General features: G+C 34.5%; 2 protein-coding genes across 2 annotated transcripts; one reads left to right on the plus strand and one right to left on the minus strand.

Moving 5' to 3' along the window:
* The first annotated feature begins 288 nt into the window (after positions 1 to 288).
* Positions 289 to 7030, plus strand: LOC11411674 (vacuole membrane protein KMS1). Its single transcript, XM_003592363.4, has 8 exons — positions 289 to 669; positions 2499 to 2710; positions 3011 to 3089; positions 3391 to 3690; positions 5001 to 5149; positions 5598 to 5714; positions 6255 to 6434; positions 6592 to 7030. Exons 1-8 carry the CDS (start codon positions 615 to 617, stop codon positions 6754 to 6756), a joined length of 1257 nt encoding a protein of 418 aa, XP_003592411.1. The 5' UTR covers positions 289 to 614; the 3' UTR covers positions 6757 to 7030.
* Positions 7031 to 18795: 11765 nt separating this feature from the next.
* Positions 18796 to 25398, minus strand: LOC11415129 (protein TIME FOR COFFEE). The gene is made up of 11 exons (XM_003592367.4): positions 25016 to 25398; positions 24514 to 24936; positions 24267 to 24421; positions 23871 to 24177; positions 23360 to 23750; positions 23166 to 23226; positions 22724 to 23069; positions 22573 to 22639; positions 22404 to 22470; positions 21906 to 22286; positions 18796 to 21823 (listed from the first exon to the last, which is right to left on the minus strand). Exons 1-11 carry the CDS (start codon positions 25107 to 25109, stop codon positions 19451 to 19453), a joined length of 4665 nt encoding a protein of 1554 aa, XP_003592415.1. The 5' UTR covers positions 25110 to 25398; the 3' UTR covers positions 18796 to 19450.
* Positions 25399 to 26013: the final 615 nt, after the last annotated feature.

The raw sequence follows: 26013 nt of genomic DNA on the forward strand, positions 1-26013 counted from the left end.
TCTTTATTAGTTGAAAATTTAGTGCTATTTATTATTTCTTATATTTTCTATTTATTTTTTTGACCAAGTATTTCTATTTATTTTAGTTTTTTTTTTAACAAATGCCTATTTATTCTAGTTATCTATAAGTCTTTAAAATTCTTAAAAAAAAATCTTTAAAATATTTCCTATCATTTAATAATAATACCAATATTTTTCTTTGACTGATATCAAATGAATATTTATCTATAATAATCTTTTCAAAATATCACCTTTTTCTTTTCTTTTTCTTCTTTTAAATCTACGTATATTAATAAAAGTTTATATACTCGTCGGAGATAGCTTAACAAATTTTCCGATTTAGCTCTGTTTCATTTCATCTCTAAATTCAATTCAATACGAAACTTATCTCAAAAAAAAAAAAAAAAAAATTCAATACGAAACTCCATTTTTAATTTATTATTGGTCAGTTAAATTTGAGGTGAAATTATCCACCCCCATTTTTGACTCACTTGCGTTGTAGCCGAATTTCAAAAATGGTAGAATCAACAACAACCCAGATGAATTAGTGAGCGAAAAATCGAAGATATTGCTTATCCAATAGTAAAGATTCAATTTTTAGTGCATTAACAACAATGGGTTCTGGAGAAATAGCTTCTTCATCTGGAAACACTAACGTTTCTAGCTCAGGTATGTTATTTTCTTTGATTTGATTCATTTCAGTTCATTTTTTGATTATATTTTTAATATTAATTTTATTTTCATATAGATTTTGATTTTCTACTTTGAATCTAGTTTTTCTTTCTGTCGCATGATGTCGTATTACAATGTTATGTTTTGGTTAATATGAGTTGTTGTCTGTTGGGGGATGGATTTTCATGTTAGAATATTATCTAGGTTTGTGTATTTTGATGAAAATATATGGACTTGTTTTTTAGAATTTGTGAAATTATGTGTTTTTACCGTTTCCTTGAAGAGGGTTTTCCATATTCCAGTTTTCTGGAGTGATTTGAAAGCATGGTTTTGTTTTGGAGGGTACTGTTGGGGCAAGTATGTGATCATGGTTTGTGTAATATGAGGGTATTTGTCCTGTTGTGGAAAATGATTTTTAAAGTGTCGTTGTTTTGAAATTGGGGAGTGTCAATTGAAGAAGGGTAGTTAATCTTGACAACTCGCTGTTTTGAACCATAAAGTCATATATGTATCAGCTTACTCTGTTCTTTCCTCTTGGGTTTGAAATGGGGGAGGGTTTTTTGTCTGGCATATAGGCATCCATGTTCACCGGTACTCGTATTTGAGCATTTGAAGAACAAGAATTTTTGAGTTAAAATGAATTTAGAAATCTATAGGTTACAAATGGCCATATAATGTTTTACTAATGTTTGATGAGAAGTTTTTTTTTAATTTTTTGAGATTAAATTTTAAAATTTTCTTGGAGGAAGACTGGAGTTTAGCCCCTATTGATGATTGCATTGATTCAAAGCAAAATAAATGGTCTGTGTGTTTCCCCCTAAATAATAGAAGATCCAATATTGCTAGAGCCTTCACCATAATTATCTCTTTTACGAATGCATTCGACAACTAGGGTTAACAAAATTGTTAATCTGTTTTGTCACAAAAAGTTGAGGTGGTTGGGTTAGGATGAGGGGTTATTCTTTCTAGGGAGCTTTTGGTGTCCGAAGACTGCATGATTTTGGTCGAAATTACTTATAGACTAGGTTAGATTTTATTCTTTTATTGCTTAAATTGTTGGTAATTGCGAGGTAGATGAAGATCCACTATTGCTAGAGCCTCCACCATAATCACCTCCTTCATGAATGATTTCTACAATTAGTGTTATCAATTTTTTTGATCTGTTTTGTCACAAAGTTGAGGTGGTTGGGTTGGGATGATAGATGTCTTTCTAGGGAAATTTTGGTTCCTAAGACTCTGTTTTTGGTAGAAAATGTTAAGGCCTTATAACCTAGGTAAGGTTTTCAATTTTTTATTGCTTAAACTGTTGGTAATTGCAAAACTAAGCATCCAAACATCTGCGAAATTGCTGCTAGGAAATGGCACAACCTCATTATTAAGCTTGCTGCTTGGGTAAACCTTGGGGTTTATATTTGTCCTGCTAAGTGTGTAGGTGGTCCATGGTCACAATAGAAAACACAGGAGAGGGAGCTCGCAGGAGTTCATGGTTGATATGGTCCTGGCAAATGAAACGATCACAGGAATATATTAATTGACTTCATGATGGTATACAAGAGAATTCTTTTAGATTAGATTTGGGTGGGATTCAGAGGGTAGAAAAAGTGGTTCTGGCTAATCAAATCCGGTTTCCGAAAATTTATGAACCATGATAATCAGAGAAGAGTGTTCAAGAGAATGTTTTAAATAAAAGCGAGGCTCTTAAAGCCTTTCACCTTTGAAAAAGGGGAAAAGAGACCTGTGTGCCCTTTTGACTAATGATTGGAAAAACTTACATTAAGCTTTTATTGCATCCCATATATGCTGATTAGAAGTTCTCTGTTTTGCAGGGCTTATTGAAAAGCACCAATTGGAGCTAGACAATTTGACACTAACCACACAACCCTTCAAAACACTAAAATTCTTCACATTAGCTATTATTCAATACTTGAAGAAAACAGCAACATATTTGTTGGCCAAAGGTGGATTGCTTATGCTTCTCAGTGTTGTGGTAGGGGCCCTTGGCATAATGCTGATTACGGTTGAAGGTCCTCATGAAAAGGTATTCTTATTTATTCTACCAGCAACTTAGTATGATAGTCCTGAATCACAGAGTTCCATAGTAAACAATTTACTTCCGGCTCCTTTTGGCTATCATACACGAGTACCCTAAAAAATGTCAAATGTGACCTAGTCAAATTTGAAATTGACTGTAGAAAACTTGTCACAAGCTTAAGCCCCACAAGCACTCCTATGATTGTGCTTTTAAGTTACTATCTTCATATATTGGGTTTCAGGTAGTGCTTTTGTTTGTTTTGATTAGATACTACCAGGACACTCAAAATATGTGTTCTTTCTGCAGCATTTTGAGGAGCTACTTAAATATTTCCGTTTTGGACTATGGTGGATAACCCTTGGGATTGCATCTTCAATCGGTCTTGGTAAGTAAAAATAGACATGTACGGAAATGACTTAGGGTTCCTGTCTTGATTGTGTTATTCCTTGTTTGTCAGTACTTAGTAAAACAGTTGGTCTTTAGGCTGCTTGTGTCATTTGGATTTACAGAAAAAAACTTGCTTACAGTACAGCGCTTTCATGCTTATGAGCAGTAACCAATTAACTATACTTATTATACCCTCCAACATCTTTATTATATAGCTGAATGAGTTCTGATTTTGTGCTTTTATCTATTATCTTTTTCCGTTTTCTTTTTGTTAAATTTTTCCTTTTTCTTTGGCTTAGGGTCTGGTTTGCATACTTTTGTTCTATACCTGGGTCCCCACATAGCATTCTTTACGATAAAAGCCATGCAGTGTGGCCGAGTTGATTTGAAGAGTGCTCCGTATGATACAATACAGTTAGATAGAGGTCCCACTTGGCTTGATATGGATTGCTCGCAATTCGGGCCACCGATGTTTCAGTCAGATCATGGTTCACAGATTCCACTAAGCATCATTTTGATTCAAGTTCAGTTGGAAGCTGTTTTATGGGGTATGGGGACAGCTATTGGGGAGCTTCCTCCTTACTTTATATCCAGGGCAGGTATAATGAGCATATTGCATGACATGTATTTATCTAAATTTAACCAAGTCGTTGTCAAATTGATATAAAAATCTGGCTTTATTACGATTGAGAAAAATATGCTTACCGTGTGAATTTTCTATTTGTTCTAGCTGGTTTTTATACTTCCATTTCATGTTACTAAGATTGTGTTGAAGCATCGTAACTTGTGTCATTTTGTTGAATGCTTTTTAGGCAGAAAAGAAAGGTCTCTAGTGTTTTAGGCAACAAAGAAATTTCAGGATTATAGAATAGCCGCTATTGAAATTTTACCAAAGCTCAACCCAGCTTATAATATATGCCTAATCCAAGTAAATATTTGATGTAAACTTAAAGTTTTCATCTTATTTTTCGAAGCCTGTGCCATTTTACTTATTTTTATGTCATCTCAAATTAATGCATCATGTTGTATATTACTTTTAAATGAATCAAACCGCTGGTCTTGAGACTTTGATATGAAATTTTTAAGTATTTAAGCTTTATTGGTAAATGATTGACCTATGTTAAATGTGAAGAACTAGGTGGAATGATATTATAATTGCATCCTAATGTTTGAAAGTTGCTGTATACCTAGTCACCATGGTTTTGCTGGAAGCTACAGTTTGGAGTTTCAGAACCAACATGTTCTCAACCATCACCCACCCGCCATGGTTCCAAACAGTGGCTTACACAACTACAATGATATCTCCTTTAGTATGCATATATGCTATATGTGATTCATCTTGCATTTGAAATCCATCTTTGTATCCTTCTTGGCTAACCGTGTCTGATTATTATGGCATATAAATATTTCGACCGAATATGTTCTTGTTCACCTTCTTTGCAACCAAAATGTTTGGCTGCAAGTTAAGTCATGGTCAAATTTTATGCACTTATTTTTAGTTTTCAAATTTCAATACTTCCCTTTTGATAAAGGGTTTGTCTCTTCTAAAACAAGGGCTGCACGGTAAAATGTAGGGTTATAGCCGTTAGTCGAAACATCAATGGTTGAGGTCCTAATTAAGTACATTCACACGTATCACATTCTATCGATGTGTTAAAATCTCAACCGCTAGTTTTTAAATCAACTGTTAAAACCTGCATTCTTTCCTCTGAATGGCACTTATCACTTAAGACGGGCAAATTTCTTTGATGATGTGCTTTGTGAAGTTTATCATTCTACTTCTTTTTTATTTTTTTTGAGGTCCATTTCGTCCGGTGTACCGGGTGATTAGATAATTTATTTTTCAATAATTTGGTTAATTACTTTAGGATCTGGTTCATACATGATTCTAATAAAATCATTTGTGTAGCACGCTTGTCTGGGAGCAAATTGGATGCAATGGAAGAGTTGGATACTGAAAATGAAGGAATCATCACAACCTACTTAAATCGCATCAAGCGTTGGTTCTTATCACATTGTCATCATTTGAATTTCCTTACCATTTTGGCGCTTGCTTCGGTTAGTAGTACCTTTCTTCTTTAGTAATATGATAACTTTTCTTCATTGAATTCATAGATAACAGTTTCTTTTGTAGCCAAAATTTCTTGAAATATTACTACAGTGCCATTTAAATTTAAGCTTGTACTCCCTCCTGGCAAATTTATAAGAAAAAATAACTTTTATGATTCATTGAATAACCACTGTATCCAGTCTATATATAGGCCAGATACATTATTTATTAAATGAACCTAAAAAGTTGTTTTTTGCTTATTAATGTGACCGGACTCAATACTATTCTCTATACAGTATAAAATTTGTGATTAAGAAAACAAAGTGGTGATTCCTTTGTTCAAGGCACATCTTTACTTGAATTTACTAAAACAGCTTTTATTGTTAACCAAAACCACTGCATTTTTATATGCTTCATGAACATTCAAACTGCCATTAACTGAAATTTGCACTTCAGGTACCAAATCCTCTGTTTGACCTTGCTGGTATCATGTGTGGACAATTTGGCGTTCCATTTTGGAAGTTCTTTCTTGCGACTTTCATTGGGAAGGCTCTTATTAAAACTCACATACAGGTTTGTATAAGTTTAAACTCATCTTATTCCTCCCCTACCAACTAATTTAGTTTTCTGGATCACTTGCTTTGATTTGCTTTGTAATGCTGAGGTTGCTAAATGATTACAACAACAATAAAATGTTGTATTACTCATTGTCATCTTTACATTATCTCGTGGAAAGAAGAGGGAGCAATAAAGGGAACAAACTCTGAAATGGATCTCCTGTTAATATTTCTATAAATAATGTGTCAAGTAGGAAATTTAGATGAAGATTTGAAAAGCGTAATAGTATACAAAATGTCTGTAAAATATGTGTTTATAGCCCTTTGTAACTGGCGAGGACTTAAAAAATACCATTTTTGTTAAATATAAGACCACTTTTTTTAAATAGGTATACTGAGTAGAGTAATATTTAAATAGGTATAGTTACTACTTTTTTTAAAAAAGTATCTCGTAGTCTTGGGACCAAAAAAATGTTCAACTCAGCATGTTTATAATCGATATATGAAATATGCTTTTGTCTTTTGATTAACCCTGAATGTAATATTCTTGGTGCAGACGGTATTTATCATCTCAGTTTGCAATAATCAGCTTCTTAATTGGATAGAGAATGAATTTATCTGGGTTCTTGGTCATATACCTGCTTTTGCTTCTATTTTGCCTAGTGTGATTGCTAATCTCCATGCAGTTAAAGATAAGTATCTGAAAGCACCTCATCAAGTTTCCCCAAAAATAAAGGTAACCATCAACTACAACATAACATGTTTATCAATGTTTCTAATCTAATTTGAATGTTGAATTGCTTGTATAATTGAGTATGGCCCTCATAGTCTTATTCTAATATTTAGCACATTTCTCCTAAAATTATTTCATTTCATCTATCATCCATTATCAGGGGACAAGATGGGATTTCTCAATTGCTTCAATCTGGAACACTGTGGTGTGGCTTATGCTTATGAATTTCTTTGTGAAGATAGTGAATTCAACTGCTCAGAGTTATTTGAAGAAACAACAGGAGATAGAACTAGCTGCATCAAACATTTCTACCTCAACTGATTAGATGTCCCAATAAAATGTTCATGTTCTGCTTGTATTGCTCTCTTTTTTAGCTGCTCTTGCAAGCAGAAATATTTATTGGTATTGTTATAAATATTTCTGAAGGTCCCTTTCAAATTGGTAAGTAGAATCAGAGGTCTCATAAAAGCTTCTATAGGCATTAATATACAAACACAATAGGTAGCATAAGTTGTGACATTCATTTTAAGTAACTATTGTTTGGGATGGCTTTCAGATTTTAACCATTTATTCGCTACTATTCTTTTTGGAATAGCAAATACTATGGTTAATATTTAATACATCAAGAATTTATTGAAAATTATAGTTTTTATGTTAATCACAGTATCCAATAATGTAATTTTCAATTTCAATGAACTTAGTATTTTTCTAGCAAAATCTGAGAGAATCATGCGATTCATTTTCACTATTTTAGCCTTAGATAATGTACAAGTGTAACTTTTTTTTTTTTTGAAGAAAAGTGTAACTTTTTATATTTCGGTTTTTACTTTTTCATAATTGTCATTGTGATTTTGGCCCCTATATTTAAAATGGGCTATTGTGATCCCTCTACTTTACTCCATTTTAGCATTTACTAGTCTTCCATGCACATTTGGCCAAAAAAAAGATGACGTGGCTAATTGTAATGTCATTTTCATGTGTTTGCCAACGTGAAAATTAACATATTTAAAAAGAAAGAAGAGGAAATCGCTTTACCACTCACCCAAACCTTCTTCCTCCTTCTATCATACATCAAACCTTCATTCTTTCTCATTTTCACACTCATCTTTTTTCTCATTTTCACACTCATCTTTACTCAAATGCTTTTGTAAATGGTCGCACATGTGGTTTTATTTTTCGGTTAAACCTCTTATTCTCATGTGAGATAACCAAACATACATGGGGATTAATAAATGCAAAAAAGGGCAAAGTTGATGGATCAAAATTGCTCATTTTAACTTTTGAGGGTCAAAAGTACAATTAAACCAAATGAAAAATGATTGAAGACATAATATTATCTCTTTTTTGCAAGAACTGATCTCAAATATTAAATCAATTACAAAATAATTTTACCAACTTTTCGGAACACTTTCTGAAAGTTCTAGTCCTTCTTATTTCATAACCTTATAGATTTAGTTTGGGAATTTAATTTCTACAAATGGTTAGCGTACAATATTTAAGTTAGATCCATTAACACAAATCATATACATCTAAATTTTTAATCAAGCGGATAACATTCATATACACAATAACTTGAGTAGATTTTCCCTTGTAGGTTTTCTTTTATCATCGCTAGTGATTACGTCGGTTTACGTCCCTCTTTGGCGGCCGATCAAATTTAACTTCTATCCCAACAAAATCTTATAGGAACTATGATCGTCTCTTTCCCCCCTTTCAATATCAATTTGCATTCTAAGTCAAAAGCGGGAGCTAATTGAAGAGAGTATGAGGTAAACAACTACCCTTACTTTGGACAAATAAAAAACCATGTCTAATGTATAAATTTTTAAGTTCATGGCAGAAAATTCTCTTTGTTTATCTTCATTTTCGAAGATGCCACTAACATAAATTGAGGAGAAAAACAATGAGTTCCCTTCATTAGGGATGCATGAAGGAAGGCTCATCGAGTATTTTTAATATATGACTGCGATCTGATGTTAAATTAAAGTTTGGTATTTAATTTGAATTGATTCTAACTCATATTTTATAATCGTGTTCAATAATAAGACAACAACATATTTTTACAATGACAACATCATATGTTACTTAAATCCTAAGTTTGATTAGAATTTTATTTTCTATCTTTTTCATTTTTAATAGCTGTACATGTCTTCTTTGACTTATACTACATAGTTTGAAATTTCTTTTTCTATAGTGTAAATGTTAGGCAGCTCACAAGATTTCCTGTGCATATCATATAAGTTTTTCAACTTTCCTCCGGCGTTGTGTCTCCCATGAATTTTGGGATATTTATTTGTTCATAACAAGAGTAATATCGAAGAAAAAAAAAGAGTAATATTGTATGATGAAGGGATTATGAAGTCCAAAGTCATCCCTTTAATACTATTGTTAGACTATCAGAACATTGGCTCCACTTTACCGAAAAAGCATTTTTTTTGTATAATATTTTACCGACAAACATTATAATAATGTTCCATTATTATAATAGTCATAACATTGCAAACACAACTGCCTTATAGGTATAATTTAAATCCTCTAAAGAAAAAGTATAAATTAAATATTTCATAATATAATTATTGATCTCCACAATTAAATAATCGGAGTACTCTTTATATAAAATTAAATAATTGGATGTAGTCCAAGTCAGCTAAGCATACCAAACCCTTGCCCATGTGATTCGGATAATAGTCTGATTAGAACTACATATAATACTAGAAACCATAAAAAAATCTATTTTTTTTTTTATGCAAAAAATACAAAATCTTAGAAACCGTATTTTAATTAATGTCCTAAACTTTGTTTTTACATGTAATGCTGGGGTCCTTATAGAATTTTTTAAAATAAGCTGGTGGAGATAACAAGAACCCGGAAAAATATTATACTACTAGCTTCTTTTAGAGGCAAAATAAAAATATTATCTTGAGTCAGTTGAAAGATTTTGAAACATCACGTACTTCTTCATGACTGTGTTCGTGTTCAATTGGGACGATGTCCAATTATTAAAGCAACAAACTTAACGCTTTCCATTAATTAAATCACAACTACCCCCTGTTACTTAAAAATACACATGGCACCACCAATTTTGCTTTTGATTTATTGATTTGAGTCGGTTGGAATATATTTTGCAATTCTAAGGAGGCTTTTTACTAGAGCAAAATACTAGTACTGGTGTTGAGGAGTGTCGGGAGCGCTCCGAGCGGTAACAAGCTAAGTGTTTAGGATTTATTAAAAGAGAGGCGTCACATTCTTACCCATACATTTCCAATATTCTCCTCTTTTATGTATCAAACGTTTCTTCAATTTCCAGTCGATGTGAGATATAATCACTTACGATTAATTTCCAACAATCTTCCTTTTAAGTGTGACTCATCCACATCACTAGGATGATCCACACTAGGATCCCACTCACACTCTCTCATCGAGCCTAACCAGGACTCTGATACCAATTTGTTGGGAAGTCTGAGAATCGTTGTGAGCGGCAATGAGCTAAATGTTTAGGATCTGTTAAGAGAGACACCACACTCTTACCCAAAATCGAGTTTATAGATCTACTTTCTTATATATCCAACGTTTCCACCATTTTTAACTGATGTAGGACATAATCACTCACATTTGATTTCCAACCACTAATATATCACTAATGCAATTCCAAACTTTTGAAAATAAGAGAGGGTTTGTGGGTGCCAAGTTTCCACGTGCAACACAAACACTATTGTAAGTAACATCATTATGAATAAGTGGAGTTATTAGTGGCAAGATCCAAGATCTATTGTCTATCCGCAGGACCTATGCAGAATGTTAATGTTTGTTTAATTAAAGGCAAATATTATACTACTACTATACCGTGTAGGTTTTATCTTAATATATGTGGTTACTATACTATATTAGCCCGATAATTAGCCAAGTGGGGTTAAGGCTTAAAATTTTGCAACTAGTAGTTAATTAGCATCGACGTAGGGTGTCCCTAACATGCACTCATAGGATGAAACCATTACAAAATATTAATGGACATAACCTAGGCTCGTGTAGTTCACCAAACATTGTATTTATTTTTCTGTTTTACAGTGGAAACAAAATATCGACACAAGAGTGACAATCTAGAAATTTTAGCTTATGGGGTCCAGGCTATTTATCATAAATATTTATGCAAAAACATACATGAATCATTAATGATAAAACGACGACATTGTCATAATTAAGCAAAATAATTTGAAGAATATAAATTTATTGAATTGTTTATCCAAAAAAAAAAATTGTAGACACCTTAACATCTATGAAATACCCCTTCAAAAAAAAATAAAATCTATGAACTCTAATTTGATTCTTCATGTGTCTTTGTATTGAAGTTGTAAGATATATTTATATTGAACACCATCAAGTATATCACTTTTTATGTATGTGACGAGACAATCATAATTAAATATTCACCTTTCATATGGTTGCGTTGTTGATTATTCACAAATTCATAGGTCTATAAACTTCATTTCAACCATGGACATTCTTTAGAAAACTGATCACTAGAATGAACATCAATGATATGATTTTTAAGTTGTTTGTCAAGCCTAGTAAACTCTACATAAGAAAGCTTTTAAGGATAAAATTGAATCAATTTTATTGCACCTTCAAATGATATTTTAAAAAACAGAATAAAAAAAAAAATCAAAAGTAAGCCCATTTTTATTTTATTTTTTTGTATTATAAGTGTAGTGTGTAGAAAAGTTAATTATTTTTCCCATTTGGCGCCCAATAACCTCTTTATTTATCATTTGTAGTATTTCTTTGTAAAAGTTTCCATCAAAAACCAAAACCCCTCAAGAGAAACAAGAAAACAAGAGGTCAACCGAAAATTGTAAGGGAATTTTGGAGTGAAAAAGCAAAGCACTTGAATTGGTACATTAATCAGGAGATGTTGATGTTTTCTCTTAACCACAAATTTTTATTGAGACATATAAGGAAAAGATAGTTGAGTATATACAACATTCACATAACTCGGTGGACCTGATTTTCCCTTCTTGAACCAAAAAGATATCCATGAAACTTCAAGCATTTGTCCTTGATGTATCCAAAAATACCACATTGAGTGCAAAGAGGACTATCTTTCTTTCTAGCTTTTGGATTGGAACTAGCAAATTCTTGACATGCAACAGTAACAATATCGATTTCGATGGCTCGTTGTTTTTATTCTTGGATCACAAAAGAAAAATGTGGCTAATGGAAGGAAAGTAATCCATAAGTAGTAGTATCTGGCTACAAATTTGACTAAAATCCTCATTTAGGCCGAGCTAAATAAGTAAGTTTATGCTCTCGATTAATATGATCAACTATAGAGTATTAACTTCATCACATTCACGATGATTAATCAAACAGAACATGGCCAATTCCTTCCAAATTCCCTTGATCTTGAGTACGTAATAAGAACTAACAGAGAGAGAGAGATCCTTGAGTGCATTTCATGAAGTCCTTGCATAATAAAAATAATTAAGGGCCATTGTTACGAAGGAACCACTCTTGCAAATCACTCATATTTTTTGCATTATAAAGATAAAGTCTACTCATGCTATAGTAGATGTCTCGAATTTATCACTGAGGAATACAAGAAAACGGAAAAGAATTTGCAAGAAAAACTGGTGAAATTATCATTTTGCTCTGATATACAATATTAAGTTTTATATTGGATATATTCTTAGCAAATTTTACAAACATATATCTCGGTCATCTCTCATCAAATGATAGACTCTTAACATATAATGTTCAACATCAATTTTTTATTTGATATATGAGATTATTAACATTATTGATAAGTATTAATATTAATAATCTTCTCCCCCAACGTGAGTTCATTCATTCTTACGAATGTGCTTTCCCTCCATAGGGATCTGATACCAAAGTTGGATCATAGAGAATCATCGCATTGGACTTTGAACAATCACTTAAGTGAACACGTCACATTTTGACTCAAAACATTAACACGTTCAATTAATGGACTCTCACCAATTCATGGACTTTACAAATTAATTCACCAATGTAGAATTATTAAGACTAGGTCCCAAATGCGGTTACAGATAACTCAAATGTGATCAATTATTGGAACATTATAAAGTTGAGTGTGAAGAATACCATCTTTCACCATCAACAAGGCCATTTGAGATTGAGAATAAGATTCACAAATCACTTTCAATGGATACGAGTTAAAATATTCTTTACTTAGTATATTAATGAAATACTACGATTAATTGAAAAGTTAAAATAAATATATTAAAATAATGATAAGTAAAAATAACATAATTCTTATTAAATCTACTGTGTTATTGTAATGATAGTTTATTTTTTTCTTTTACCCCCTCCACATAAATATAAATAGGAGAGAGAGAGAGAGAGAGAGATGTTGCATAAAAATGATAATGTACAAGTGAGCTTTGATGGAAGTGAAGTGATGATGAGAAAGAAAGAAACAAATCTGCTATATTTTTCTCCTCTACCTGTGATTGTAATGCAGTGCAGTGGAAACACCGTGTTTCCTGCTTCTTCTTCTGCTGATGCACAGTACTACAGATATAAACTACAGTATTATCTCAGTAATTTCTACCTATTTAATGGTTTCTGTATTTTTGGTGCTAAATGAGAGAGTAACCAGTAACCACTGGCAAACACTTCAAATTGGGAACATGATGATGAATGAAGGGAGACTCTAGATTTCAAACAGTTTATTCAAGTTATTATGTTTCCAACCAGACAAGACCAGTTTCTTGGTACGATTTGTTACAGAAACCAAACTTAGGAGAGTACTAGTTTCATTTCATCTAAAGGTTTTACTCCCAGAATAGTAAGTAATATTACTATAATTGATTTGTGATCTCAACTTTCAGATATCTCTATGTCTTTTGTTCTTCTCCCATGACTCTTCAAGAAAAACTGTTTTCGTTCCCCTTTCCTTTTATGCCTATTTTAAGCTCAAATTCAAGTTTAAGTCTCTTTTGTTTTCTTTTTGGTTACATTGAGGATTCATCGGAGGTAGGGGAAAAAGAAATTGAAGAAAGAAAAACTACAATAAATTTTCACCTTTTTTTTTTTTTTTTGGCAGTGCAGAAAATTTCATCCAAGTTGTCCATAGTTCATTGGTTGAATTTTTCAATTTCAAAATTGAAAATTAACCACTGGTTCTTCCAATAAGGGAAGGGGCCCTCAATTCTTTAGTACTAGTCTTCTTTTGTGATGAGTTGATTACCGTTCTTCTTTGATTGTTTGGCCCAACTCAGTGTACTCTCACTTTTTTTCTCTAAAGGGAGTGTACTGTCTTTCTTTTTTTATAACACGCAAAGTTGTATGTTACTATGATTTGAGAGAGAGAACGAACAATATCGAAAATGACTTGAAAACAAAGTAGAAAAAAGAAAATAATTTACATCACATTTGTTTTTTTATTCTTATTTTATTAAATATCATTTTTATGTTATTTTTTAAATTTGTAAGGTTATATACTATATATTTTTTATTATTAGTTTGAGTCAAGAAACTATCAAAATAATTTATGATGAAACAAACTAATACTATAATAATAATCTCTAGTTGCTTGAATTGAATAAAAGATCGTTCATTTTTATTTTTTACTCTATGGCTCTCTCTCCCTTTCCTTGTGGTCAACCACAATTTAGACATTATTAAATTCAAAACAATTTATTGCACTACTATATGAAATCTTAACGAGAGAGGTTGCTAGATATTGTTCTCAGTTACAGTCATTATTATCTTTCTATTAATAAAAGCCAATATGGTCCCAAATATTAATTGATTTATTAAGGGAAGAGCCCACCACCATTTTCTACCCATTCCTTTTTCTTTCCTCAATTTGTTATACAATGAATATCAAAAGTCCAACTCACATGATTAGTAATTGAGATACTTTTTTTATTTCCTTCATGGGTGAGATAGATTTTTCTGTGTCTCACTCACATAGTGACTAAAGAGCCTGCTTGTTCCACTTTCTCAAGTAATCAAAAAACAAATACTATTGTATATTTATTTATCGGTATAACGTATATGAATTCATCTCCCTTTCAAATCTTTTCAAAAAATCTTTTCCTTTTCAAACATAGTTGGCAAAGCTTTTAGTCCATTATTTTTTATATAACTTATCCTTTTAATTAATAATAATAATAATTAAATAAATAAATAACTTTTGAAGCTACACTAGTGTCTTATGGAAACAATGGCTGCTACGTGGATTTACGGTTTACCTTGCAGTTTGTAAATGCATGGCCCTACACCCATTAGGCCTCATTACTGCCGTGAGGTGTTACCCACATACATGCACGATCATTCTTAATCGTTTCACATGTGCTATCTGGCTGTTTCGTATAGTTTTTGTGTTTTTATGGAGCACTACTATTTTTACAAGAAAGAAAGATAAGAACAATACCTGAAAATATGGTTCTTGACCAACCAAATTATGACTTGCCATACATAGTAAAGTCATTAACTATGATTTATAAAGTTTTACTTCCTTCCGCATAACATTATAAACAATTTTTTTGGTACAATAGAAGGCAAAGTCAAAAAAAAAAAAACTAACATTCTTAGGTATTCAACCTCGCAGATGCATCATCGAATATGATGAGGTCGATGTTGGGTGCGATCATGATTACATTTAGATAACCTAAGTAGAGTGGTCCGCTGGTCTAGTGAACTCTTTCTCAAAAGTAGATTTGAAATAACATAATTCTAATCACTGAGCAATTTACTTCGTATTTTACCGTGCAAGGAGGGTTTCATGAATCCAACTTAGAGTCTCACATCAGACGTCAAGAACCTGGTGTAATAAGGTCTTCCATATGATTAAAGAATCCTTCCCATTGAGTCATATAGTTTTATAGTGGAGTTAGGTTAGTTTGGTTTGATCACTGAGTGTCAAGACTGAATGAGGAGAGTGAACCCTATTAAAAAAAGGTAAGATTTGTTACCAGTTTCCATGCGCTAATAGTGCTTCATGATTTCAACTTTAGGATGTCGTGAGGGGATTACATAGGATAGGACAATCCTTCCCTTTTGAGTCATGGTTTTTGAGGTGGAGTTAGTTTCAATCAATGTTAATTGATATCAAATTCATGAACAGGAAGAATTCACCCTATAAATAATGAACTGTCAGGGCTTATATTTGATTGGACGATCCACCCCATTGTGCCATAGTTTTGATTTGGAGTTACGTTCAACTTGTATCAGTAGGATTTATCAGTGTACCACAACAATAGCCTATATTTCAAGGCTAAAGGACTAACAGTGTGTTTGGATGAGGTAATTTGAAAATTTTAAAGAATTTAAAATTTTAGGTAATTTACCTCAAAGTATTTGAATTCCTTCATAACATTATATTTCCTTAATATTACATTACATCCCCATATCCAAACAATGGAATTCACCTTAAAGTATTTGAATTCCCTCAAAACATTACATTTCCTCAAAACATTTCTCCATCCAAACACACTCTAAAGGTATGTCAACCACTCGTAATTTCCACAAATAGCGTTAATATGTTGACCTCAAATCCGATCCACCATACTCTTGAGGTATTGTTAGCTTTGAGTCTTGAGTAGATCATAATTGTTTTGTCTTTTTTTTTTGGTCAAGCAAAAACAAAAATGTGTACATGTACATCAGCAAAAACAACAATATGGGTATTTATTTATAAACAACTATTAAGCTTAATTTTTAAATAGTGTGATAATTTTTGGTTTAATTATTATATGTAGTATGTAATACGTAACAAAATGTAAACTAACCTCCTCAAAAAAAATGCAAACTAACATTTTTTGCTTCATTAAAATTCCTTAAAAATACTTTGAGAACCAAACAACAATAGCGTCATTGATACTTTCCTCCCTTTTCCATCTCTTCATCCAAAAATTGAATATTAATCTTGTTTATTGTTTAAACTGAACCTATTCTAAATTCTGCCACGCAATTGGGTTGAATAAATTCTTCTTCATGAAGTTATCTCAGTTTTTCCAAATAATTACATTTTCAGTTTCTCACAACTACAACTTGGATGGTAAAAAAAAAATCAAAGACACTAATATGTTGAAGCGCGAATTTAAACTTGCAATATATGTTTGATTTGAATTTTTTCTCAAACTCCCCAAAACTTTCTTCTAATTCATTTTTTTAATTCTTCTAAATTGAGGGGATTTTGTATTATGAAAGCCTGCCTCTCTCAAAACTATTCATTCTTTCTTCTTTTATTTTCAAGTCATCCTTACCCCTCACCTCTAAACTTTCAAACAGAGCCTTATTGTTAATCAATTTTGCTGCTACACTCTTAAAAAAAAAAAAACAGTATTACTAATATAGATTATCTAACAGTGTGAGACCAAAAAAAAAGGCAATACAAATAAGTTGTGAGTTTTCAAAATGTGTTCAGAAAAGAAGGAAAAAAAGTCCAAGTAGCTTGACTATTTGCTATCACTGATCAAAGGGTAAGCTACACTGCTTATGCTTCCCAACTAAAAATATTAATTTTTTTGACACTAATAAATAAAACATACTTTTAGGAGATATGGGGTGGTGGGGTTAGTGAGGTGCTAGAAGTCATAGTTGATTTTAGGTATGGTGAACTTTCTTTTTTTTTTGGATTAAGGTGTGGCGACCTTGAGTCTTAGTCTTATCTTTCACCATTCACAAGTTGGTAATGGGGGGTGTGGTGACTTTGCTTATTCCATTAATTTGGGGGTCCCTCCCAATAAGAAAAAGGACACAATATTGTCTTTTTCGGTTTATCAATAGGGAACCAAGTGAAGATCTCTATGCTTTATCTTTGGACCCTCATAAAAGAAATAGATAAGTGAATGTATGAAACTGAATAAAAGCTTGCAATCTCATATTCCCCTTCTTCTTTTTTTAAACTATCCTGCAATTTCTGTACAGCAAGGAAGTAGATCCAATATTCACTTTATGCTGATGGAAAAAGTGATAGTTAAAAAATGAAAATCTGTGTCATCTTCATTGCTCATCTTTTCATCTTTTGCAATTGAACTGGTTCAACGTACCAAAGTTAAAATTATATTGCATAATTCATTTTGTTTTTCAAAAAACATAAAAGAACCGAAAAGCTTTTGATAAAGGCAATTCCCTCCCATAAAGTGAAAAAGAAAATCTACAAATCAAAACAGTAGCTTCTAATGCAAGTCTTTAAATTGAATTGGCTGAATAAAACAAAGGAAATGTTATGTTAGATAGATAGAGTATTTCGAGCTCTATTCCAAAGCAAAGAGAAGAATTGGAGCATCTTAATACTTTGAGAAATCTAAAAGACATTAGTCACACGTGTAATGTATTAACAAGAGTGAACCTTTTCACATCATCACAGGTGTGATGTCAGGACCCGCAATGTGTTGCTGCTTTAAGTTTGGTTCTGAAAGGCATAAACGGTGTGATTACTTATGTGGGCCATTGTCCTGTCTCAAGGTGGGGACCTTCCATCAAGGACAAACACGGAAACCAAATTTCTCCTATTAGATTTTATAGATGGAAAAGGAAAGAAACTACCATACCAATTACCAAGCACCAACATAGACATAATTTAACCTCATTCATGTATAGTATATATACTTATTACATCTTAGTAATAATAATCAATATGATCGATCATTCAGAAAATAGTCATAGTACACACATAAGCCAAACGTGGGATGCTGACAGTAGAGATAAGCACACTTCACAGAAAAAGAAATAGTATAACGTGATGGTGCTTTAGAAATGCATTTTTTTAAAATTTTACGACAAAATAATCAAAAGACAAAACCACCCTTGGAACATTTTGAGTACACTTGAGCTTCCAATTATGTATTTATTATGTATGTAGCTTCTCTAGTTTTATTCACTCAAGTCAAAATAAACAACTAGCCACGTCCACATCTCTCAAAAAAGCATCTTCATCTTCATTGGAATTACCATAACTTATTTTAATTGATTCACATATTGCAATTTGCATCCCACACGTCACTGTAACTTGGAGAAAAGAAAATCAATGGAAATATCCCCCACGCCAGCAAAGCATGAAGGAAATCATATTTTATCTTCAAAATATATTTGAGGATATCACTAATCTATGTAGTAGTATATCAACCAGACACGTACATATTCAACCTTCTCCACATGAAATTGTCAAAAAGATGCTTACTGCTCTTGCAGACTAGAAGACAAAAAAAAAATGACAAAAGAAAAAGAGGATAAAGAACATAAAAGGTAAACTCCACTTCATCCCCAAAAGAGGAAAATGTTGTTCTATCCCTCCCTTCCTTCCCACCTATAACATCAGGGAAGTGGAGGAAAACTTCAAAGGTGGAAGTAAAAGGCACTTAAACAATTCTTGCTCTTCCGCACAATGCCTCATGAAATTATTTATCTACTACGAAAGCAAATTGCCATCAATTACAATACAACAAAGAAAATAATTGCAAATAATAGCAAAAGTGACAGGTACATTGCATTTTGAGCAATAATACTCAACACACAGGTCCACAATATATCAAAAGAGAGAATATAGTAACAGTTTTATAGGTGGAAGATTTTGAACTTCAACCATACCTCCTGGCTCCTGCTGGTACCTCATGCATTCTATTAAGTTTATTTAAAATTTAAAAAGTTAGGGGGGACCCTTAACCACATCTAAAAAACCAATCGAATTTTGATTAGACTTAATGATCAACCTTGTCAGATTATAAACAAAAGTGTACAAATGAATTACTAAACACAACTCATGCACATCAAAGTTCTGGTCGATTTCCCATCCAAAATTGTGGAATCCAAATCATCTTGTGTTGGCCACGGTCAACTCGAGCTTGCTCGCTTCTTCCATATCTTCTTCTCAAGCCGCAGGGAAGCAAGCCAAAAAGCGGCATCAACATCTCGGCCCCACTACAGAAGATACCATCTTTTCTTTACCAACTTCAAAATGTATAGCTCATTCAGTCACTTTTCTTCTTTGCTCACCACAAGCACATGGGGTGCAGCCAAGGGATGATATTGTTCTACTCACCCGCTGGTTGTTTCTGCTCTGCTGGCTTCACTTGAACTGCTGTAGGCACTGGTTGAACATTATAGAAGCCAGCTTGAACAAATTGATGGTGGTTCCCAGAAGGAGGCATCGCACCGAACTGGGAAGGATGCAGAAGACCCTGTGTGTTCAAGGTGCTGCCTTTTGAATTGTTTGCAGCTGCACCATTTGAGGATGTGCCACCAGAGCCCTGCCGTTGCATTTGCTGCTCAGGGCCACGCCGTTGAAGATAATACGGTCCAGTTGTAGCTGAGGTGGTGGAGGTGGGGCTATTGGATTGTGTGACTTGGGAGTGCATGTAAGGATTTGAGAAGAACATTTGGGCCTGTTGTAAGTTCTGCTTTGATATTTGTTGATGTTGTTGCTGCTGTTGTTTTTGTTGCTGTTGTGACAATTGAGATTTACTCCCAGTGTTGGAAGAAGTTATCTGAGGGCCACTGAGGATTGAAGGCACATTCCTCCCACCAACAGGTGAGGATTTACGGGTTGGCATAGTAGGAGAGTTTTTGGGTTGCTGAGAGGAGAGGGAACTAGTTTGGCTAGTTTTGTTATTTGTTGATGTTGAATTTGTTGTCCTTGGGCTGCCAGTGTTTTTGGACATGGATGAATTTGTTGGTGAGCCAACCATAACTGGAGGAGATGGTGACTGGGTGGAGCTTGCGGTCTGCACTTGTGGTGTGGATGATTTTGGATTTGCTGCAAAAGATATTTGTGTGTGGCCCTGTTGGGAACGAGCTTGCTGCTGTGGGGGATTTTTAACTGACGATGACGGTGGTGAAGCCATAGTCTGAGGTGACAGAGAAGTGTTGGTTACCCTTGCTGAATTCTTCCACTGAGATGACTGAGTAACAACTGTGTTGCTGCTCTGTACTAGGCTTTGAGGAAATGCAGATACAGCATTGGGAAACTTGGTGGATATTGAAGATGTAGAAGGAAGATTATCAGAGTAGATACTGCCATTACTTGTCGATGGTGTCTTATTTCGAGCCGCGGCCACAGCTGCAGCTGCAAATTGATTCTGCTTTTGAAGTTGTAGAATTTGCTGATTTCGCTGCATCTGTTGCTGAGAACCAGCTGCATTGGAGTTGATGGCGGAAGGCATACCAGAAGCAGAAGCCCGGGAAGAAGCAGAACCAAGGTTGAGACTTCGACCTGAGCTATCAATGACATTGTTGCAAGCAATTGACGTCATTGAGGGATCAGCCACATCTGACCTGGCAAAAGCAATGTTTTGTCCCCCTGTTGTTGGAATTTTTCCGGATATGGCTTTTCTGTCTTCTTCAAGATTAGATGAATTAACTACATGTTTTCCTTCTTCAGCTGCATGGTAACTCTTCTTAAGCTGAGCACTCGCAGCTTGTGCAGTTGCCATTAGCTGAAAGTTATGACTGCTCTGCATAATTGAATGATTCTGTGCAATTGATGAGAGGTCAAGTGCAGTTGCTCCAGTGATAGATGGAAATGGCATGGCAAATGCCGGAGAAGTTTCACCTCCAGCCTTTGAACCAGGGTGCTGTTGCTGTTGCTTCTTTTCACTGTGATTACCATTAGAACCTGCACCACTCATTGCAGTTGTCATCAAGGCAAAGTTTGGTGTCTGCATTGGCATTGCAAAATTCTGGCCATAAATATTCATTGTGGCACGATTATGACGACTGTCAGCAGTAGATGGACTATCTTCACATCCCATCTCAGACTCAACTTGACGGGCTGCGTTTGAAGTGTGGTGATTGTGCAACTGCTGCCTGTGCTGTTGTTGTTGCAACTGTAGAATCTGCGATTGCGGGTTTTTTGTGACAGGAAAACCTTGTAGGCTTCCACTACCACCACCATTGGATCCACTAGCATTATTAGCCTTTTGTTGCTGATTTTGAGCATGCTTTTGGGAAGAAGAGGATCCAGTGGAGATAGTGGTATTTGGATGACCCTGTTGGCTCTGCTGTGACTGAGCAGGAGGTTGCTGTGATTGAATCTGTGAAGGATGTATCATTTGAGAAGGATAAAAAGAACCATTGAAGAAGGGAAAAGCTTGAGCAGGATTTCCACGATATCCAGGTGGACCACCAACATGCGCTGGTATTGGAAATGGGTAAGCATTATTCTGCAAGATGGCCATGTATTGAGTTTCATTGCCAGACATATTTGGATAGGTGAAACTCATGGTTGGGGGAGCAGGAGCAGCAGCCCCAGCACCCGACGTATTTGGTGGAGCTGAATTGGTTGTAGAGGATGGTGGTCCATTGCTTGTAACTGGCAAAGACTTCACAGACCCAGGTCGAACAGATGCCGCCGCAGCAGCTGCAGCTGCTTGCTGCTGATTCAAGGGGAAGATGAAAGTCGGTCCATGCTGAAATTTTAACAGATCATTAGTTTCAAAAGATAAAGTACAAAAGTGTTATTGAGAAAGAAAAATCAAAATTAAAACATACCAATATATTACTAGGTGCTGCTCCTGAGGGTAAAGTTTGCTGAAGCAAAATTGGTTTCCTTGAGGAATTATCCACATTGGAAGGCTGAGAACTCTTGTCCTTCCCAATATGACCAGGAAACATGGCAAGGCTAGGCCCTTTGTCTTGAGTAGAGTTTGTTGCCCTGCCATGAATATTACCACTATGCAATTCTGTAGAGGGTACGGGTACAACACTAAGATTGCTGCCGGGCTTAGCACCATACAAAGATGCAGAACCTGCTGCTGCTGGCCAGAATGGATTCATCCTGGCAATTTGCTGGTTATACAATATCTTTTGAGCAATGTGGCAATGGGTTGCACACCTTTTGGGACGGGGTTGATTGAAAAGAAGATGAGGCGGCTGCAAAAATTAATTAATAAAAAATCTAATTAATTAACAAGAAAGTCAATAGTTAAAATTGTTTTAAAACCATAAAAAAAAAAATTAAAAAAAAATCAGTGAGACGTGAATATATACCGGTATAGCTGCAGAAGGCATAGTAGTCCCATCCATTGATACAACTCCTTGTAGAGGTGTCATATATCTGATAATGAGAAAGTGAGAAGAGAGTCAACATCAACACATTTCACTAAATTACTACAAATAAACAAAACAAGGATGAAAACAGTAATTACTATGGCCTTACCCCATGGAAGGAAGGCCACCAGGCCAGCTTGGAACATTCATTGGAATAGGCAAAGAATTGGATTGAACTGAAAGGAGAAGAGAAAAACCTCATCAGACACCAAAATAGTAGAAAAATAACAAGTATTCATAACTTCAAAAATTGAACTTACCATTTTTCTCTAAATTTGTTTGCTGCTGCAATTGATGGTGATGTCTCTGAACATTTTGATGTTGCTTCTTGTTAAGATGATTTCCATTGCCGTTAGAATCCACTCTATCCGTTTTCTCTAACTCAAGCTGCAAGTCAATGCCTCTTTCTTTTTGCACAATAGGAGCTCTTTGGAATTCATTTTCTTCAGCTTTTGCTTTCACTTTCTCTATTTCCACAACCATCACCTCATCCATTTTATGTGATTTCTGATCCTCCTTCATAACATGCTTCACCTTTTCAACCTCAACCACCGAATTATTCTCAACAACTCTTTCAGGTGAAGATCTCAAAGATGGAGGTGGCGCCTGAAAATCCAACACACAAAAAAACATTTTTTTAAGTAAAAAAAAAAAAACATAACACATGATCAAAGTGTCATAGATGAAGAAAACAATAATCACCATCAGATCTATCTGAAACTTCTCTTTCAGCTGGTTTTCACTCTCAGATATTGTTAGATTCCTGAAATTAAAAATCATTAAAAGTTAGATCAAGATTCAGATTTGATTAATTACAGCAGAACTCACCAAAAAGCTAAACGATAAATTAAAAAAGGAAAGAAAAAGAAACAGTAGAAAAAGTTGATGCTACTCACGCTTTAGTCGCTTTCACATCTTCACGAACATCATCAACTGCTTGTAACACAGAAGATTCTTTCTTTGGTGACACAGGAGGTACCACCTCTTTACTCAATCCAACATCTTTTTGCTTCTCTGATTCCTCCGTCAAAACCTTAGCATCTGATGAAGTGTTGCTCTCTGGTTTTACTGGCTCCGGCGGCGATGGCTGCACCGGAGCCAAATTAGCTGGAATTTCAGGTACAGATCCTTGATTATTCTTATCTGAATTTGATGAACAAGCTTCCATTTTTGAAGGGTGATCACTCTCAGCCTTTGAAATCGACGAAACAGGACTGCTACGAACACCGAATATAGCTGGATTTTCATCCTCATGCTTCACTGGTCTCGGTCTTTTCCTCTTTGGTGCTGTTAAATCATAAAGATAAAAACACCCAAATCAAATTCAATAATTAGTGAGAAAAAGTGGTTATTAAGATATTGATAAATGGATTAAATAAAGAATTTAGATAAAGATTAAGAACAAACCAACAACAGCTGAAACTGGAGTTGCAGAAGAACTTGAATTTTGAGGCGGTGAAGAAATTCTTGACTTTGAATCACTAGCAGAAGATTTATTATTATTAATTTCTCGGGAATCCATCTTAATTGAATCGTTCATTTCTTGCTTTGAAGGTGCAACTTGACTTTGTGGCTGTCTCATCATTCCGTATAATACTTCAGCAATCTCTATCTCGATCTCATCTTGAACTGATGAAGATGCTTTCGTCGTCACCGATGATGATTTCGGTGGCCGAAACTTTGGTCCTCCTCCTCCACCACCTCCATTCGCTTTCTGCACCACCAAAACAAGTCAATCATTGTTACAATAACCCATCAACAACAACACTGACACAGTGATGTGACACCAATAACGAAACTCACTATCTTTTTTCTGATTGAAGCGTTTGAAGATGAAGGTGAAGGTGGAGCTGCTGAAGCTCTCACCGGTGAAGATGAAGGCTGACGGTGGTGATTTTGCTCCGGTACAATTCCACCACCACTTGAAGCCCAACATTCATGCGACCTTTTCGTTGAAGCTGACAACACAAGAAAAAAACGTTAGAAACAATAAAAACGAGTTAAATAATGTTCCGTAAATTGTGGATTCGGTTATTTTAATTATTTTAACCTGAACGTGCTTTTCTAGGAACGGAAACTCCGATCATTTCATCAGCGGCTTTCCACGTCGTCGGCGGTGTTGGTCTAAAAACTTTCGCCGGAGGGAAACTTTTTCGATGATGATGATTTGTTAGAGATGAAGAAGAAGAAAGTGTTGAAGGATTCAACGGAAGCATTCTAACTGAACCACCACCACCACCACCACCTCCGTCTTCATCATCATCATCTTCTTCATCGTTAATACTCTCTTCTGAAGTATCTTCTCCACCATCTTCTCTTACACCGTGCATCAACCTATCATTTCTCCTCCTTTTATTTCTTCCCAATCGATCTCTTTCTCTTTCTCTTTCCCTTTCACGATCTCGTTCCTTCTTCCCACTCCCTCGATCTCTTAGCCTCGTTGGCTCTTGCATCTCCATACCTCCATCATCATCTGCAATAAGAAATGAAAAAACGTAAGAATCAGAGTTTGTGAAAGAGTTTACAAGATCTGAAAGAGAAGAGAAAAAAACCTGGTGAGTCTCTGAGACTGTTAGTTCTATGTCTTCTTCTTGTTAAACCATTCGCTGCCATGGTACTTCTTCTAGCTTCTCTGATTCTATCCATTCCACACACACCCAAGATTTTTTCAACCGATTCAATTATTTTATCTTTCGTGAACCATAATCAAAGGAAACAGAATCATTCACCACCACAAAACACAAACAAACAAAAATTGATTCTGTATTTCAAAGAATTATTATCAGAGAGATCTTAGGGGATGCTGCTATGCTTATCTTCTTAATATTTTCTCTTCTCACGCTGATGCTGCTACACCACTTCTCTCTCTTATGTTCTCTCTCTCTCTCTCTCTCTCTCTCTCTCTCTCTTCCCCTTTCTTCTCGCCCTCTTTTTGTGCTCCAATCTCATCACCTTTCCTCTATTTCACTCCCACTCCAATTACTCTTCAACGGTTACGATTCACCACCGCATCACCTATTACTATATCCACCCTTCATTTTTCCTCCACATCCAATGGATCTCATTGGCTTTTGCCAACATGGCAATATCTTAACCGTTCCTTCCACCACTCACGCCTTTTAACCTTTTTCAGCGCGTCATTTCCACGTGTCCCACCTTTCTCGTTGTCTTACACCTTCATCTGCCAATTTGGTACAGTATCTTTTCTATTTAATTAATATCTAAATATTTTTATATTCAATCAATGCGTACAAATTTGTTAATCCTTTGAATACTTTGCATTTATTTATTTAATCTAGGAAATTTAAATGGAACGGTCACCGGCTATATCCGGTTGCTTATGAAACTTGGTGAAAGCATGAAACACCACCATCACAAAATATCGTTCCCACCGGTCAAATACAATTAATTTCAGTTCCACGTTTGCCCCTTTCTCTCTTTCTTTAATCTTTTTTAATATTTTATTATTTCTTAATTCTTAATTTGAGAATGGAATGGACTAGACTAGTGGACCCCATTTCTGGAATAAATAAACTCAACCTAAACAAAC

The sequence above is a fragment of the Medicago truncatula genome, chromosome 1, assembly GCF_003473485.1.
Source record: "Medicago truncatula cultivar Jemalong A17 chromosome 1, MtrunA17r5.0-ANR, whole genome shotgun sequence".
Lineage (NCBI taxonomy): Eukaryota > Viridiplantae > Streptophyta > Magnoliopsida > Fabales > Fabaceae > Medicago > Medicago truncatula.